Below are 20,002 nucleotides of genomic sequence, written 5' to 3'. Positions count from 1 at the left end.
ATATGGATTATATAATAATTGTAATGATTATTGACTACAATAAAATGTAATGTAATATCAGGTTTAGATCAGGGGATTGTGGATGAGTAACACTTTTTTTTTTACTGTTTACTACGTAATTCCATATGTGTCCCTTAATTGTTCTCATGTCTTTAATATTAATTTAGAATGGAGAAAATGCACTGAATGAGAAGGTGTGTTTGACTGGTACAGTATAATAGAAAGAGATAACTGGATATGAAGGACACGCACAGGACCGGAATTTCTAGTGTACCAATTATATAATATTTGTAATGATTATTGACTAAAATATCTCAGTGTTTTAGCAACTCAACCATTCAAATTAAACAATTTTTTATTATTTATGCAGTGATATATAATAAAATGCGGTTTGATCATTATATTATTTACTAAGTTGATTTATAGACTCATTGTTGGTGTGGTTCATGGAAACAAATCAGTTAACCAGCTTCAATTATTGAATCCTACTTAAAAAATATAATATTTATGTAATAATTAGCATATATACATAATACAGAATGACAAGCGTATATAATGAAGAGAAACTCTCAGGACTAGGATTTCCAGTATATCAGGATCCTTATCTTTATGTCTTGTTTTGCCGCTGCTTTTAACAGTGTGTGACAATTCAGCTGACATAATTCATCAATTCAGCAGTTTCTTCCCACATATTTCTACTTTTTATGATATTTGGATTTTATATGTTTATATGTTTTATGTTTGAATTGCCATAGAATATTGCTCAGTATTATATTTCATCTTATATAATAATTAACTGTTGAGACATATTTTTACTAATGGTAATATCTGTATCTTATACATATGATCATTCTTAATTATCTATTAGCATATAATTATATTTAGATCATAATATCACTTCAAATAACTAAACTACACAATAGTTATTTCTGCTTCAGTCTAAAGAAAAATCTGCGTCTGAGTGTTGATGGTGTTTGAGGTGTTGATGGTGTTTGAGGTGTTGATGGTGGTTAAGGGGTTTGGGTGTTTGAGGGGTTTGGGTGTTTGAGGGTTTGACAATGTTTGATGGGTTTGGGTGTTTGAGGGGTTGATTGTGCTTGAGTGTTCATGTTTGATGGGTTTGGGTGTTTGAGGTGTTGATGTTTAAGGGATTGATGGTGTTTGAAGTGTTGATAGTGTTTAAATGTGTTGCTGATGTTTGAGGTGTTGATTGTGTTTGAGGTGTTGATGGTGTTTAAATGTATTGATTGTGTTTGAAGTGTTGATGGTGTTTAAATGTGTTGCTGATGTTTGAGGTGTTGATTGTGTTTGAGGTGTTGATGGTGTTTAAATGTGTTGATTGTGTTTGAAGTGTTGATAGTGTTTAAATGTGTTGCTGATGTTTGAGGTGTTGATTGTGTTTGAGGTGTTGATGGTGTTTAAATGTTTTGATTGTGTTTGAAGTGTTGATGGTGTTTGAGGTGTTTGGGTGAGAAGCATTGGACTCACCACAAGACCAAGATGAGACTGAATCCACATGATGCAGACAGTAGTCTGATCCCAATAATAAAAAATAAAGAACTAAACTAAAATTAGAACACACAAGTAGTTTACTAGTCCAGAATAAGGATTAGAAAAATTAAGTGAACCTCTCTGTTAATGACGTCGCCTACATTATTAATAAGAAGCATACCTTTAAATGCCTCACAAAAGATTCTGTACAGATGCAGGAAGCAATAAAAGGCTCCAAAACATTGCATTAAAGTGTAAAATGATCACCAGTTAGAAACATTTGCTACAAATGGATAAAATGAAGGACTTTTGAAACCAAAAATTATATTTATACAAAATAACGGTTAAAAAAAGTACATTTATGAATAGAAAATCAGAATGGAAAATCTATTTTCCATTGACCCTAACCCTTTGAACATGCTGTTGAAGTGGGCTGTGCATGCAAGGCATCCCAGAAATGTTGATGAACTGAAAAACACTGGCACGGTAGAAAATTCCTCCACAATCTCACAAAATACTGACTTACCTTCACAAGAACTGGGTGTGGTGGAAAATATACAGGTTCTAAAATTCTAGCCTGCACTGTGGATGTAGCAATGTAGAAATGCAAGTAATTCACTGATTTTCCTACGAATTGATGTAAATTTTAATTTAAAACATTTGAACTTTAAGGATCTTAAAACCACAAATCATTAAAGTATTTCTCAAGCTATTGTTTTATGAAGACTTTTTCTAAATCATTCTTGTTGAATTCTAATTTGAAAATGTGTAAAGAGCTAGAAATAAAATGATATGAAACTAGGGTATTGTTTTCTAAATTGAATCTAGAGACACAAATATTTTGTATGTATGTCAACCAATTAGGTTTCACATACTGAATTGCACAGTTTTCTGTTATAGATTGTTTTAACTATATGACACTAATCAATAAATATGTTATTTATAGGTGTTTAAAAGATGAATGAAAAAGCTTTTACAGTGGCATACATACTCTTGGGTAAGTATTGTATTAAATAATGTTCAATTGTCAGTATATTAAGTAACATATTTTATTAATAATGTATAAATTAATTGGAACAGTTGCAGTGACACAATTAATCTGCATTGTTTACATTTCTTTTTTATCCAAGCAGCCACATTAAGCACCATGACACAGCATGCAACAGTTTCTGCAGAAGAGCCTACAACAGCTGGCACTACAGAATTAAACACTGATGCAGCAACAGTCTCCAGTGTTTCAACTGTTGAACAAACAACAGATATAACAACAAAACAGACCACAGATTCCACCGTCCAATCCAGTTCTCCAACTGTTGAACAAACAACAGATAAAACAGCAGAACTGACTACAGGCTCCCCCACCCAATCCAGCGCTCCAACTGTTGAATCAACAACAGATATAACAGCTGAACAGACAACTTACTCCACCATCCAATCCAGTGCTCCAACTGTTGACTCAACAACAGATATAACAGCAGAACAGACCATAGACTCGACCGTCCAATCCAGTGCTCCAACTGTTGAACCAACAACAGATATAACAGCCGAACAGACCACAGACTCCACCATCCAATCCAGTGCTCCAACTGTTGAAACAACAACAGATATAACATTAGAACAGACTACAGACTCCCCCACCCAATCCAGTGCTCGAACTGTTGAAACAACAACAGATATAACATTAGAACAGACTACAGACTCCCCCACCCAATCCAGTGCTCCAACTGTTGAAACAACAACAGATATAACATTAGAACAGACTACAGACTCCCCCACCCAATCCAGTGCTCCAACTGTTGAACAAACAACAGATATAACATTAGAACAGACTATAGACTCCTCCACCCAATCTAGTGCTCCAACTATTGAATTAACAGATATAACAGCAGAACAGACCACAGACTCCACGGTCCAATCCAGTGCTCCAACAGTTGAATCAACAACAGATATAACAGCAGAACAGACAACAGGTTTCACCACCAAATCCAGTGATCCAACTGTTGAATCAACAACAGATATAACAGCAGAACAGACAACAGGTTTCACCACCAAATCCAGTGATCCAACTATTGAATCAACAACAGATATAACAGCAGAACAGACCACAGACTCCACCTTCCAATCCAGTGCTCCACCTGTTGAACCAACAACAGATATAACAGCAGAACAAACCACAGATTCCACCGGCCAATCGAGTGCTCCAACTATTGAACCAACAACAGATATAACAGCAGAACAGACCACAGACTCCACCTTCCAATCCAGTCCTCCACCTGTTGAACCAACAACAGATATAAGAGCAGAACAGACTACAGACTCCACCACCCAATCCAGTGCTCCAACTATTGAATTAACAGATATAACAGCAGAACAGACCACAGACTCCGCCACCCAATCCAGTGCTCCAACTATTGAATTAACTGATATAACAGCAGAACAGACCACAGACTCCACCCTCCAATCTAGTGCTCCAACTATTGAATCAACAGATATAACAGCAGAAAAGACTACAGACTCCACCCTCCAATCTAGTGCTCCAACTATTGAATCAACAGATATAACAGCAAAACAGACTACAGACTCCACCACCCAATCCAGTGCTCCAACTATTAAATTAACAGATATAACAGCAGAACAGACCACAGACTCCACCCTCCAATCTAGTGCTCCAACTATTGAATTAACAGATATAACAGCAGAACAGACAACAGACCCCACTGTCCAATCCAGTGGTTCAACTGTTGTATTAACAACAGATATAACAGGAGAACAGACTACAGACTCCACCATCCAATCCAGTGCTCCAACTGTTGAACAAACAACAGATATAACATTAGAACAGACTACAGACTCCTCCACCCAATCCAGTGCTCCAACTGTTGAATCAACAACAGATATGACAGCAGAACAGACCACAGACTCCACCACCCAATCCAGTGCTCCAACTATTGAATTAACAGATATAACAGCAGAACAGACCACAGACTCCACGGTCCAAACCAGTGCTCCAACTGTTGAATCAACAACAGATATAACAGCAGAACAGACAACAGGTTTCACCACCAAATCCAGTGATTCAACTGTTGAATCAACATCAGATATAACAGCAGAACAGACCACAGACTCCACCTTCCAATCCAGTGCTCCACCTGTTGAACCAACAACAGATATAAGAGCAGAACAGACTACAGACTCCACCACCCAATCCAGTGCTCCAACTATTGAATCAACAGATATAACAGCAGAACAGACTACAGACTCCACCCTCCAATCTAGTGCTCCAACTATTGAATCAACAGATATAACAGCAAAACAGACTACAGACTCCACCACCGAATCCAGTGCTCCAACTATTAAATTAACAGATATAACAGCAGAACAGACCACAGACTCCACCACCCAATCCAGTGCTCCAACTATTGAATTAACTGATATAACAGCAGAACAGACCACAGACTCCACCCTCCAATCTAGTGCTCCAACTATTGAATCAACAGATATAACAGCAGAAAAGACTACAGACTCCACCCTCCAATCTAGTGCTCCAACTATTGAATCAACAGATATAACAGCAAAACAGACTACAGACTCCACCACCCAATCCAGTGCTCCAACTATTGAATTAACAGATATAACAGCAGAACAGACCACAGACTCCACCGGCCAATTCACTGTTTCAACTATTGAACCAACAACAGATATAACAGCAGAACAGACAACACACTCCACCGTCCAATCCAGTACTCCAACTGTTGAACCAACAACAGATATAACAGCAGAACAGACTACTGACTCCACCTTCCAATCCAGTGCTCCAACTGTTGACTCAACAACAGATATAACAGCAGAACAGACTACAGACTCCACCTTCCATTCCAGTGCTCCAACAGTTGAACCAACAACAGATATAACAGCAGAACAGACTACAGACTCCATCATCCAATCCAGTGCTCCAAGTATTGAATTAACAGATATAACAGCAGAACAGACCACAGACTCCACCCTCCAATCCAGTGCTCCAACAGTTGAACGAACAACAGATATAACAGCAGAACAGACTACAGACTCCACCTTCCAATCCAGTGCGCCAACTTTTGAATTAACAACAGATATAACAGCAGAACAGACCACAGACTACATCATCCAATCCTGTACTCCAACTGTTGAACCAACAACAGATATAACAGCAGAACAGATGACAGACTCCACCATCCAATCCAGTGCTCCAACTTTTGAACCAACAACAGATATAACAGAACAGACCACAGACTCCACCTTCCAATCCAGTGCTTCAACTGTTGACTCAACAACAGGTATAACAGCAGAACAGGCTACAGACTCCACCATCCAATCCAGTTCTCCAACTTTTGAACCAACAACAGATATAACAACAGAACAGATCACAGACTCCACACACCAATCCAGTGCTTCAACTGTTGAATCAACAACAGATATAAGAGCAGAACAGACTACAGACTCCACCACCCAATCCAGTGCTCCAACTATTGAATCAACAGATATAACAGCAGAACAGACTACAGACTCCACCCTCCAATCTAGTGCTCCAACTATTGAATCAACAGATATAACAGCAAAACAGACTACAGACTCCACCACCCAATCCAGTGCTCCAACTATTGAATTAACAGATATAACAGCAGAACAGACCACAGACTCCACCACCCAATCTAGTGCTCCAACTATTGAATCAACAGATATAACAGCAGAACAGACTACAGACTCCACCCTCCAATCTAGTGCTCCAACTATTGAATCAACAGATATAATAGCAAAACAGACTACAGACTCCACCACCCAATCCAGTGCTCCAACTATTAAATTAACAGATATAACAGCAGAACAGACCACAGACTCCACCAGCCAATCCAGTGCTCCAACTATTGAATTAACAGATATAACAGCAGAACAGACAACAGACCCCACTGTCCAATACAGTGGTTCAACTGTTGAATTAACAACAGATATAACAGCAGAACAGACTACAGACTACATCATCCAATCCAGTACTCCAACTGTTGACTCAACAACAGATATAACAGCAGAACAGACTACAGACTCCACCCTCCAAATCAGTGGTCCAACTGTTGAGCCAACAACAGATATAACAGCAGAACAGACTACAGACTTCACCTTCCAATCCAGTGCGCCGACTTTTGAATTAACAACATATATAACAGCAGAACAGACTACAGACTCCACCGTCCAATCCAGTGCTCCAACTGTTGAACCAACAACAGATATAACAGCAGAACAGACTACAGACTCCACCTTCCAATCCAGTGCTCCACCTGTTGAACCAACAACAGATACAACAGCAGAACAGACCACAGACTCCACCTTCCAGTCCAGTGCTCCAACTGTTGAATCAACAACGGATATAACAGCAGAACAGACTACAGACTACATCATCCAATCCAGTGCTCCGACTTTTGAATTAACAACAGGTATAACAGCAGAACAGACCACAGACTCCACCGGCCAATTCACTGTTTCAACTATTGAACCAACAACAGATATAACAGCAGAACAGACAACACACTTCACCGTCCAATCCAGTACTCCAACTGTTGAACCAACAACAGATATAACAGCAGAACAGACTACAGACTCCATCATCCAATCCAGTGCTCCAGGTATTGAATTAACAGATATAACAGCAGAACAGAGCACAGACTCCACCCTCCAATCCAGTGCTCCAACAGTTGAACCAACAACAGATATAACAGCAGAACAGACTACAGACTCCACCTTCCAATCCAGTGCGCCAACTTTTGAATTAACAACATATATAACAGCAGAACAGACTACAGACTCTACTGTCCAATCCAGTGCTCCAACTGTTGAACCAACAACAGATATAACAGCAGAACAGACTACAGACTCCACCATCCAATCCAGTACTCCAACTATTGAACCAACAACAGATATAACAGCAGAACAGATGACAGACTCCACCATCCAATCCAGTGCTCCAACTTTTGAACCAACAAAAGATATAACAGAACAGACCACAGACTCCACCTTCCAATCCAGTGCTTCAACTGTTGACTCAACAACAGGTATAACAGCAGAACAGGCTACAGACTCCACCATCCAATCCAGTTCTCCAACTTTTGAACCAACAACAGATATAACAACAGAACAGACCACAGACTCCACACACCAATCCAGTGCTTCAACTGTTGAATCAACAACAGATATAACAGCAGAACAGACCACGGATTCCACCACCCAATCCAGCAGTGCTCCATCTGTTGAACCAACAACACATATAACAGCAGAACGGACCACAAATTCCATCACCCAATCCAACAGTGCTCCACCTGTTGAATCAACAACAGATATAACATTAGAACAGACCACAGGCTCCACCATCCAATCCAGCAGTGCTCCAACTGTTGAATCAACAACAGATATAACAGCAGAACAGACTACAGACTCCACCTTCCAATCCAGTGCGCCAACTTTTGAATTAACAACATATATAACAGCAGAACAGACTACAGACTCCACTGTCCAATCCAGTGCTCCAACTGTTGAACCAACAACAGATATAACAGCAGAACAGACTACAGACTCCACTGTCCAATCCAGTGCTCCACCTGTTGAACCAACAACAGATATAACAGCAGAACAGACCACAGACTACATCATCCAATCCAGTACTCCAACTGTTGAACCAACAACAGATATAACAGCAGAACAGATGACAGACTCCACCATCCAATCCAGTGCTCCAACTTTTGAACCAACAACAGATATAACAGAACAGACCACAGACTCCACCTTCCAATCCAGTGCTTCAACTGTTGACTCAACAACAGGTATAACAGCAGAACAGGCTACAGACTCCACCATCCAATCCAGTTCTCCAACTTTTGAACCAACAACAGATATAACAACAGAACTGACTACAGATTCCACCTTCCAATCCAGTGCTCCAACAGTTGAACCAACAACAGATATAACAGCAAAACAGACTACAGACTCCACCACCCAATCCAGTGCTCCAACTATTGAATTAACAGATATAACATTAGAACAGACCACAGACTCCACCACCCAATCTAGTGCTCCAACTATTGAATCAACAGATATAACAGCAGAACAGACTACAGACTCCACCCTCCAATCTAGTGCTCCAACTATTGAATCAACAGATATAACAGCAAAACAGACTACAGACTCCACCACCCAATCCAGTGCTCCAACTATTAAATTAACAGATATAACAGCAGAACAGACCACAGACTCCACCAGCCAATCCAGTGCTCCAACTATTGAATTAACAGATATAACAGCAGAACAGACAACAGACCCCACTGTCCAATACAGTGGTTCAACTGTTGAATTAACAACAGATATAACAGCAGAACAGACTACAGACTACATCATCCAATCCAGTACTCCAACTGTTGACTCAACAACAGATATAACAGCAGAACAGACTACAGACTCCACCCTCCAATTCAGTGGTCCAACTGTTGAGCCAACAACAGATATAACAGCAGAACAGACTACAGACTTCACCTTCCAATCCAGTGCGCCGACTTTTGAATTAACAACATATATAACAGCAGAACAGACTACAGACTCCACCGTCCAATCCAGTGCTCCAACTGTTGAACCAACAACAGATATAACAGCAGAACAGACTACAGACTCCACCTTCCAATCCAGTGCTCCACCTGTTGAACCAACAACAGATACAACAGCAGAACAGACCACAGACTCCACCTTCCAGTCCAGTGCTCCAACTGTTGAATCAACAACGGATATAACAGCAGAACAGACTACAGACTACATCATCCAATCCAGTGCTCCGACTTTTGAATTAACAACAGGTATAACAGCAGAACAGACCACAGACTCCACCGGCCAATTCACTGTTTCAACTATTGAACCAACAACAGATATAACAGCAGAACAGACAACACACTTCACCGTCCAATCCAGTACTCCAACTGTTGAACCAACAACAGATATAACAGCAGAACAGACTACAGAGACCATCATCCAATCCAGTGCTCCAAGTATTGAATTAACAGATATAACAGCAGAACAGAGCACAGACTCCACCCTCCAATCCAGTGCTCCAACAGTTGAACCAACAACAGATATAACAGCAGAACAGACTACAGACTCCACCTTCCAATCCAGTGCGCCAACTTTTGAATTAACAACATATATAACAGCAGAACAGACTACAGACTCTACTGTCCAATCCAGTGCTCCAACTGTTGAACCAACAACAGATATAACAGCAGAACAGACTACAGACTCCACCATCCAATCCAGTACTCCAACTATTGAACCAACAACAGATATAACAGCAGAACAGATGACAGACTCCACCATCCAATCCAGTGCTCCAACTTTTGAACCAACAAAAGATATAACAGAACAGACCACAGACTCCACCTTCCAATCCAGTGCTTCAATTGTTGACTCAACAACAGGTATAACAGCAGAACAGGCTACAGACTCCACCATCCAATCCAGTTCTCCAACTTTTGAATCAACAACAGATATAACAACAGAACAGACCACAGACTCCACACACCAATCCAGTGCTTCAACTGTTGAATCAACAACAGATATAACAGCAGAACAGACCACGGATTCCACCACCCAATCCAGCAGTGCTCCATCTGTTGAACCAACAACACATATAACAGCAGAACGGACCACAAATTCCATCACCCAATCCAACAGTGCTCCACCTGTTGAATCAACAACAGATATAACATTAGAACAGACCACAGGCTCCACCATCCAATCCAGCAGTGCTCCAACTGTTGAATCAACAACAGATATAACAGCAGAACAGACTAAAGACTCCACCTTCCAATCCAGTGCGCCAACTTTTGAATTAACAACATATATAACAGCAGAACAGACTACAGACTCCACTGTCCAATCCAGTGCTCCAACTGTTGAACCAACAACAGATATAACAGCAGAACAGACTACAGACTCCACTGTCCAATCCAGTGCTCCACCTGTTGAACCAACAACAGATATAACAGCAGAACAGACCACAGACTACATCATCCAATCCAGTACTCCAACTGTTGAACCAACAACAGATATAACAGCAGAACAGATGACAGACTCCACCATCCAATCCAGTGCTCCAACTTTTGAACCAACAACAGATATAACAGAACAGACCACAGACTCCACCTTCCAATCCAGTGCTTCAACTGTTGACTCAACAACAGGTATAACAGCAGAAAAGGCTACAGACTCCACCATCCAATCCAGTTCTCCAACTTTTGAACCAACAACAGATATAACAACAGAACAGACTACAGATTCCACCTTCCAATCCAGTGCTCCAACAGTTGAACCAACAACAGATATAACAGCAGAACAGACTACAGACTCCACCTTCCAATCCAGTGCTCCAACTGTTGACTCAACAACAGATATAACAGCAGAACAGACTACAGACTCCACCTTCCAATCCAGTGCTCCAACAGTTGAACCAACAACATATATAACAGCAGAACAGACTACAGACTCCACCGTCCAATCCAGTGCTCCAACTGTTGAACCAACAACAGATATAACAGCAGAACAGACTACAGACTCCACCTTCCAATCCAGTGCTCCACCTGTTGAACCAACAACAGATACAACAGCAGAACAGACCACAGACTCCACCTTCCAGTCCAGTGCTCCAACTGTTGAATCAACAACGGATATAACAGCAGAACAGACTACAGACTACATCATCCAATCCAGTGCTCCGACTTTTGAATTAACAGATATAACAGCAGAACAGACCACAGACTCCACCGGCCAATTCACTGTTTCAACTATTGAACCAACAACAGATATAACAGCAGAACAGACAACACACTTCACCGTCCAATCCAGTACTCCAACTGTTGAACCAACAACAGATATAACAGCAGAACAGACTACAGACTCCATCATCCAATCCAGTGCTCCAAGTATTGAATTAACAGATATAACAGCAGAACAGAGCACAGACTCCACCCTCCAATCCGGTGCTCCAACAGTTGAACCAACAACAGATATAACAGCAGAACAGACTACAGACTCCACCTTCCAATCCAGTGCGCCAACTTTTGAATTAACAACATATATAACAGCAGAACAGACTACAGACTCTTATGTCCAATCCAGTGCTCCAACTGTTGAACCAACAACAGATATAACAGCAGAACAGACTACAGACTCCACCATCCAATCCAGTACTCCAACTGTTGAACCAACAACAGATATAACAGCAGAACAGACCACAGACTACATCATCCAATCCAGTACTCCAACTGTTGAACCAACAACAGATATAACAGCAGAACAGATGACAGACTCCACCATCCAATCCAGTGCTCCAACTTTTGAACCAACAACAGATATAACAGAACAGACCACAGACTCCACCTTCCAATCCAGTGCTTCAACTGTTGACTCAACAACAGGTATAACAGCAGAACAGGCTACAGACTCCACCATCCAATCCAGTTCTCCAACTTTTGAACCAACAACAGATATAACAACAGAACAGACCACGGACTCCACACACCAATCCAGTGCTTCAACTGTTGAATCAACAACAGATATAACAGCAGAACAGACCACGGATTCCACCACCCAATCCAGCAGTGCTCCATCTGTTGAATCAACAACACATATAACAGCAGAACGGACCACAAATTCCATCACCCAATCCAACAGTGCTCCACCTGTTGAATCAACAACAGATATAACAGTAGAACAGACCACAGGCTCCACCATCCAATCCAGCAGTGCTCCAACTGTTGAATCAACAACAGATATAACAGCAGAACAGACTACAGACTCCACCTTCCAATCCAGTGCGCCAACTTTTGAATTAACAACATATATAACAGCAGAACAGACTACAGACTCTACTGTCCAATCCAGTGCTCCAACTGTTGAACCAACAACAGATATAACAGCAGAACAGACTACAGACTCCACTGTCCATTCCAGTGCTCCACCTGTTGAACCAACAACAGATATAACAGCAGAACAGACCACAGACTCCACCTTCCAATCCAGTGCTCCAACTGTTGACTCAACAACAGATATAACAGCAGAACAGACTACAGACTCCACCTTCCAATCCAGTGCTCCAACTGTTGAACCAACAACAGATATAACAGCAGAACAGACTACAAACTCCACTGTCCAATCCAGTGCTCCACCTGTTGAACCAACAACAGATATAACAGCAGAACAGACCACAGACTACATCATCCAATCCAGTACTCCAACTGTTGAACCAACAACAGATATAACAGCAGAACAGATGACAGACTCCACCATCCAATCCAGTGCTCCAACTTTTGAACCAACAACAGATATAACAGAACAGACCACAGACTCCACCTTCCAATCCAGTGCTTCAACTGTTGACTCAACAACAGGTATAACAGCAGAACAGGCTACAGACTCCACCATCCAATCCAGTTCTCCAACTTTTGAACCAACAACAGATATAACAACAGAACAGACCACAGACTCCACACACCAATCCAGTGCTTCAACTGTTGAATCAACAACAGATATAACAGCAGAACAGACCACGGATTCCACCAACCAATCCAGCAGTGCTCCATCTGTTGAACCAACAACACATATAACAGCAGAACGGACCACAAATTCCATCACCCAATCCAACAGTGCTCCACCTGTTGAATCAACAACAGATATAACAGTAGAACAGACCACAGGCTCCACCATTCAATCCAGCAGTGCTCCAACTGTTGAATCAACAACAGATATAACAGCAGAACAGACTACAGACTCCACCTTCCAATCCAGTGCTCCAACTGTTGACTCAACAACAGATATAACAGCAGAACAGACTACAGATTCCATCTTCCAATCCAGTGCTCCAACAGTTGAACCAACAACAGATATAACAGCAGAACAGACTACAGACTCCATCATCCAATCCAGTGCTCCAAGTATTGAATTAACAGATATAACAGCAGAACAGATCACAGACTCCACCCTCCAATCCAGTGCTCCAACAGTTGAACCAACAACAGATATAACAGCAGAACAGACTACAGACTCCACCTTCCAATCCAGTGCGCCAACTTTTGAATTAACAACATATATAACAGCAGAACAGACTACAGACTCTACTGTCCAATTCAGTGCTCCAACTGTTGAACCAACAACAGATATAACAGCAGAACAGACTACAGACTCCACTGTCCAATCCAGTGCTCCACCTGTTGAACCAACAACAGATATAACAGCAGAACAGACCACAGACTACATCATCCAATCCAGTACTCCAACTGTTGAACCAACAACAGATATAACAACAGAACAGATGACAGACTCCACCATCCAATCCAGTGCTCCAACTTTTGAACCAACAACAGATATAACAGAACAGACCACAGACTCCACCTTCCAATCCAGTGCTTCAATTGTTGACTCAACAACAGGTATAAGAGCAGAACAGGCTACAGACTCCACCATCCAATCCAGTTCTCCAACTTTTGAACCAACAACAGATATAACAACAGAACAGACCACAGACTCCACACACCAAACCAGTGCTTCAACTGTTGAATCAACAACAGATATAACAGCAGAACAGACCACGGATTCCACCACCCAATCCAGCAGTGCTCCATCTGTTGAACCAACAACACATATAACAGCAGAACGGACCACAAATTCCATCACCCAATCCAACAGTGCTCCACCTGTTGAATCAACAACAGATATAACAGTAGAACAGACCACAGGCTCCACCATCCAATCCAGCAGTGCTCCAACTGTTGAATCAACAACAGATATAACAGCAGAACAGACTACAGACTCCACCGTCCAGTCCAGTGCTCCAACTGTTGAATCAACAACAGATATAACAGTAGAACAGACCACGGATTCCACCACCAAATACAGCAGTGCTCCAACTGTTGAAGCAACAATACATATAACAGCAGAACAGACCATGAATTCCACCACCCAATCCAGCAGTGCTCCAACTGTTGAACGAACAACCGATATAACAGCAGAACAGATCACAGATTCCACCACCAAATACAGCAGTGCTCCAACTGTTGAAGCAACAACACATATAACAGCAGAACAGATCACAGATTCCACCACCAAATATAGCAGTGCTCCAACTGTTGAATCAACAACACATATAACTGCAGAACAAACCATAGACTCCACCGTCCAATCCAGTGCTCCAGCTGTTGAATCAACAACACATATAACAGTAGAACAGACAGTGAACTCAACTATCCAGTCATCTTCTTTTCCAAGAGTTGAATCTACAACTTCTACATTAGAACAAACTATAGACACCACCCTCCAAACAAGTGCAGCTCCAACTGTTGACTCTACTACAGCTGCCGACTCATCGTTAGTTGTTATTCTGGAAGCAACAACGGATTTAAATATGCAGTCTAGTACTGCTCTCTCTGTTAAAACCACTATAGATTTCACTGTTGAATTGATCTCAAGTACTGTTCTAAATAGTGAATCAACCACAGCATCCATGGTAGAACCCATAACAGACACCATTTACCAGTCAAGTGCTGCTGCTCCGACTACTGAAACTACTACCTCTTCCATAACCAAATCAACAACAGACTCCAACCTTCAGTCAAGTACTGCTTCAACTGTACAATCCATGCCAAGTCTAACAAAAGAGCTGCCAACAGAATCAATTGTTCATACAAGTACTGCTTTAGCAGAAGAACCAAAAACAACACTTACAGCAGATTCAAAAACTACAGTTTTCACTGAACTATCATCTTCTGGGATGACTACAGCAGATTCTGCAACAGTTATTACAGGTATTAAACCTGGACCATCAACAGTTAACATTCATGTGCAGTGGGCTGTACACAGCTTTCAGTGTCTTAGGTTGTTTTCACACCAGTACTATTTAGACCAGTTAAAACAGACAGGTTTATTTAGATTTTATCACGATAGAGTCCCCTAATCGATTCTTTGCTTGTAACTAGGGTTGGCACTGGACTTTTTCATGTCCAATAACCAGTGTTGGGAAGGTTACTTTTAAAATGTAATCCCTTACAGATTACTGATTACATCACTCAAAATGTAATTTGTAACGTAATCAGTTACATTACTTCAAGTGAGTAACGTAATCTGATTACTTTGGATTACTTTAAATATTGTCATTTTTTTAAGCCTGAATGAATGTAGCAACCACATATTGCATATTATTCTTTTATTTTTCTTTCCAGTTAACAAATAGATAAACAAATAAAACAGCCTTTTCAATCACTCTATAAAAATACTTATGAAACCATTTCATCAAACAATTTTATGAAACACTTCTATAAATTGATAAAACCATTTAAAACCAAACAATGTAACAACAACTGTAAGCTATCTATTTGCAGGTTTGCCACCAGTGTTAATTTTGACAACAAATTTTGATTTAGTCTTAGTCATAGTCTTGTGACGAAAATAGTATTTAGTTTTAGTCACAATTTAGTCATCTGAAATGTTTTTAGTTTTAGTCGACTTAATGTCATAAGAATATAGTCTACTAAAATTACAGTAAATTTAGTCGACTAAAATGTAAAGGGTGTAAATGTAAATGATTTTTCATCAGTTTCCTTGAATTATTAACTCTACACGTATACGAAATGAAACGTTTAATAACCACTTGAGTAATATTGTTAATGTTTGAAAGTGAAATATATTTATATATGATTTAATGTATATTATTATTATTATTATTGTAGGTGTGTGACTATACATATGTTACATTTAAATTTTTGCTCTAGAAATCAGGTCATAAAACATCTGAATAGTTAAATTAAAGTTTAAACAGAGCTGTAGATGCAAAAACAACTTTTAAAGGATCTAGTTTTATCTCCAGCACATCTACTGGAGCTACAGTCTATAAACGAGATCAAAACAAACATTCACACACTGTCCTGTAGAGATGCTCTCAGGATGTACTGAGAGACTTCATGAGTTAAAGTGAGAAACTTATGAGAAAGTGCTGTAAGGAACTTTACACAGACTTTTGGGTTCATAGATTCACTTATTTTATTGTTTTATTTTCGTTGTATTATTGAGTTCCTTTCTGACCTGTTCCTGCTTTAACACTAGCTATATCTTTCCCACTGTGAGACTAAGCAGATGATCTGATCTTAATGAGTTAGGGTTCTGTATCAGTTCTGTGTTTTAGTGCACTGCCGAGTTAAACACATCAGCTCATGAAATAACATCAGCATTAAAACGCGGATCTCTGCATGGAGATCTGTGTGACTCTGGTCTGCAGAAGCTGAAAGAGTGGTGTTTTTACCGGAGATGGAGTCTCTGTTTACACATTATCTTGTTTTTCGCGACGTCAAAGGAGAAATATATCGCCTCTCCCCTCTCTCTCTCTTCCTGCTGAACACTGTCGAGTTAACTTCCAGTCGAGCTCCGTAACGACAGGTTAATTCCCGGGTTTGTAACTGAGCGCGCGGCGCCTCCGCTAAAGTAGCAGTGATTGGATCTCTTCCTAACTGGTCCCTACCTTTCACAGAACTAAATCAGTCTGATTGGATTTCGTCCCTGCCAAACATTTTCGTCTCGTTTTTATTCGTTGACCAAAATGTCAGTTAATTTCGTCTCGACGTGTGTGCGGAGCCGCTGTCTGCCCCTCCTCCCTGTATGTGTGTGTGTGCAGCGAGACGGGAGGAGGGGCAGACAGTTCCCCGTCATATCAGAGCGATTTCACACCAAAATGTTATTTGCGTTTTGTCGGTGTTGGATTGGAAGAGCAAAAATAGGAAAGTACCGCAATGTAACCCTTTTATTTTAGCAGAGTAACTGTAATCTGATTACCACTTACTGAAGCAGTAACTGTAATTGATTACAGTTACCTATAATTTGTAATCTGATTACGTAACGCCGTTACATGTAATCCGTTACTTCCCAACACTGCCAATAACGATACTGTAACCCTAAGCATGTGCTGATAGCAGTATTAATCAGATAACATCTATCTATCTATCTATCTATCTATCTATCTATCTATCTATCTATCTATCTATCTATCTATTATCTTTTTTTCTCTTAATCTACGTTGTTAATGATGTCTGGATACATTTTTCTGAACATTTGGTTAGTAAAAACACACACTTTCTCAAAACCACTCAAACGCTCAATAGCAAAAACAGTAACACTTACTTATACTAATACATTTACTTGAAACTATTAGTATATATCTCTAACTATTTTGTATGTTGTGTCTTTTTTCTTTCTTTTGTTGTCTCTACAAAATCAGTTAGTAAAGTCAGTTTTACAACAAGTGAGACCTTTATTCCTGACCTGTTAAACTCAGCCTCAGCTGTCTTTATTGATCGAGCACAACGTGTTAAATCACAGGTATGCAATATGTACTAAACTCTTTGAGTGACATTATTCCTACTCTATTATTATTTTTATGTAAAAAATTGAGAATTCATTTGGAATTGCATGTTAAAATAAATGTTGATTTAATTTGTTGATTTACAGTTTGAACCAGTCTTCAAAGCAACATTCACCAGTTTCCACAGTCTAACTGTCATTAATTTTGTGTGAGTATTAAATTACTAATGTCAAATTTCAAATTTTATCTCTAATTTGTATCACTGTTTATTACAATATGCTCTATGTATCTCTTTGCTGATAACTTGTGTTTTTTATTTTATTTGGTCTGTAGCGCTGGATCAATCATCACAAACATGGATTTAGAGTTCAGAGATAATCTTCCCAATGACACTGCAATCATTAACACCATACTTTATGCAAATACAAGTTTTGAGATTACAGGAGCTACAGGTAGGTCAATGCGATTGATGGTATTTGCCTAGTTGGAATTTTGAACTGCTGATTGTTCTAGAGGTCCTGGCTTTACTAGAGCATCAGCATTGGTTTGGTATAAATTGATTGATTGATTGTACAGAACTGTCAAACAGCCAGTATGTTTAATGTTGTGAATAACGCAGAATAGTCAAAAATTCTTAAAAACTAACTGCATAATTTTCTTTGAAGAACATTAGTCTTATATTTTTTATTAAACAGTAAGAACAGCAACAACTGCTACACCAGCAACTACCACAATTGCTACACCAGCAACTACCACAACTTCTACACCAGCAACTACCACAACATCTACACCAGCAACTACCACAACATCTACACCAGCAACTACCACAACGTTTACACAAGTAACTACCACAACTTCTACACCAGCAACTACCACAACATCTACACCAGCAACTACCACAACATCTACACCAGCAACTACCACAACATCTACACCAGCAACTACCACAACGTTTACACAAGTAACTACCACAACTGCTACACCAGCAACTACCACAACTGCTACACCAGCAACTACCACAACGTCTACACCAGCAACTACCACAATTGCTACAACAGCAACTCCCACAACGTCTGCACCAGCAACTACCACAACGTCTGCACCAGCAATTACCACAACTTCTACACCAGCAACTACCACAACTTCTACACCAGCAACTACCACAACTTCTACACCAGCAACTACCACAACTGCTACACCAGCAACTACCACAACTTCTACACCAGCAACCACTGCAACTGCTACACCAGCAACTACCACAACTGCTACACCAGCAACTACCACAACTGCTACACCAGCAACTACCACAATTGCTACACCAGCAACTACAACAACTTCTACACCAGCAACTACCAAAACTGCTACACCAACAACTACCACAACGTCTACACCAGCAACTACCACAACTACTACACCAGCAACTACCACAACTTCTACACCAGCAACTACCACAACTGCTACACCAACAACTACCACAACTTCTACACCAGCAACTACCACAACTGCTACACCAGCAACTACCACAACTTCTACACCAGCAACTACCAAAACTGCTACACCAGCAACTACCACAACTTCTACACAAGCAACTACCACAATTGCTACAACAGCAACTCCCACAACGTCTGCACCAGCAACTACCACAACTGCTACACCAGCAACTACCACAACTTCTACACCAGCAACTACCACAACTGCTACACCAGCAACTACCACAACTTCTACACCAGCAACTACCACAACTTCTACACCAGCAACTACCACAACTGCTACACCAGCAACTACCACAACTTCTACACCAGCAACCACTGCAACTGCTACACCAGCAACTACCACAACTTCTACACCAGCAACTACCAAAACTGCTACACCAACAACTACCACAACGTCTACACCAGCAACTACCACAACTACTACACCAGCAACTACCACAACTTCTACACCAGCAACTACCACAACTGCTACACCAGCAACTACCACAACTGCTACACCAGCAACTACCACAACTTCTACACCAGCAACTACCAAAACTGCTACACCAGCAACTACCACAACTACTACTACAACAACTTCTACTCCAACAACTACTACAACCACTTCTACTCCAAC

The 20,002-nt window shown here is 40.5% G+C and overlaps 1 protein-coding gene and 1 long non-coding RNA gene across 2 annotated transcripts; both read left to right on the top strand.

The window, feature by feature from the left end:
• The first annotated feature begins 2,638 nt into the window (after positions 1-2,638).
• On the top strand, positions 2,639-15,499 carry LOC125787625 (mucin-2-like). The gene is made up of 2 exons (XM_049472075.1): positions 2,639-6,653; positions 13,650-15,499. The coding sequence occupies exons 1-2, from the start codon at positions 2,639-2,641 to the stop codon at positions 15,497-15,499; spliced, it is 5,865 nt and encodes a 1,954-aa protein (XP_049328032.1).
• Positions 15,500-17,637: 2,138 nt separating this feature from the next.
• LOC125787796 (uncharacterized) lies at positions 17,638-18,330 on the top strand. The gene is made up of 3 exons (XR_007429551.1): positions 17,638-17,910; positions 18,040-18,101; positions 18,227-18,330. It is a non-coding gene; the product is annotated as an uncharacterized LOC125787796 (long non-coding RNA).
• Positions 18,331-20,002: the final 1,672 nt, after the last annotated feature.

This window comes from Astyanax mexicanus, chromosome 25 (genome assembly GCF_023375975.1).
Source record: "Astyanax mexicanus isolate ESR-SI-001 chromosome 25, AstMex3_surface, whole genome shotgun sequence".
Classification (NCBI taxonomy): domain Eukaryota; kingdom Metazoa; phylum Chordata; class Actinopteri; order Characiformes; family Acestrorhamphidae; genus Astyanax; species Astyanax mexicanus.
This window is presented reverse-complemented; position numbering and strand designations above follow the sequence as displayed.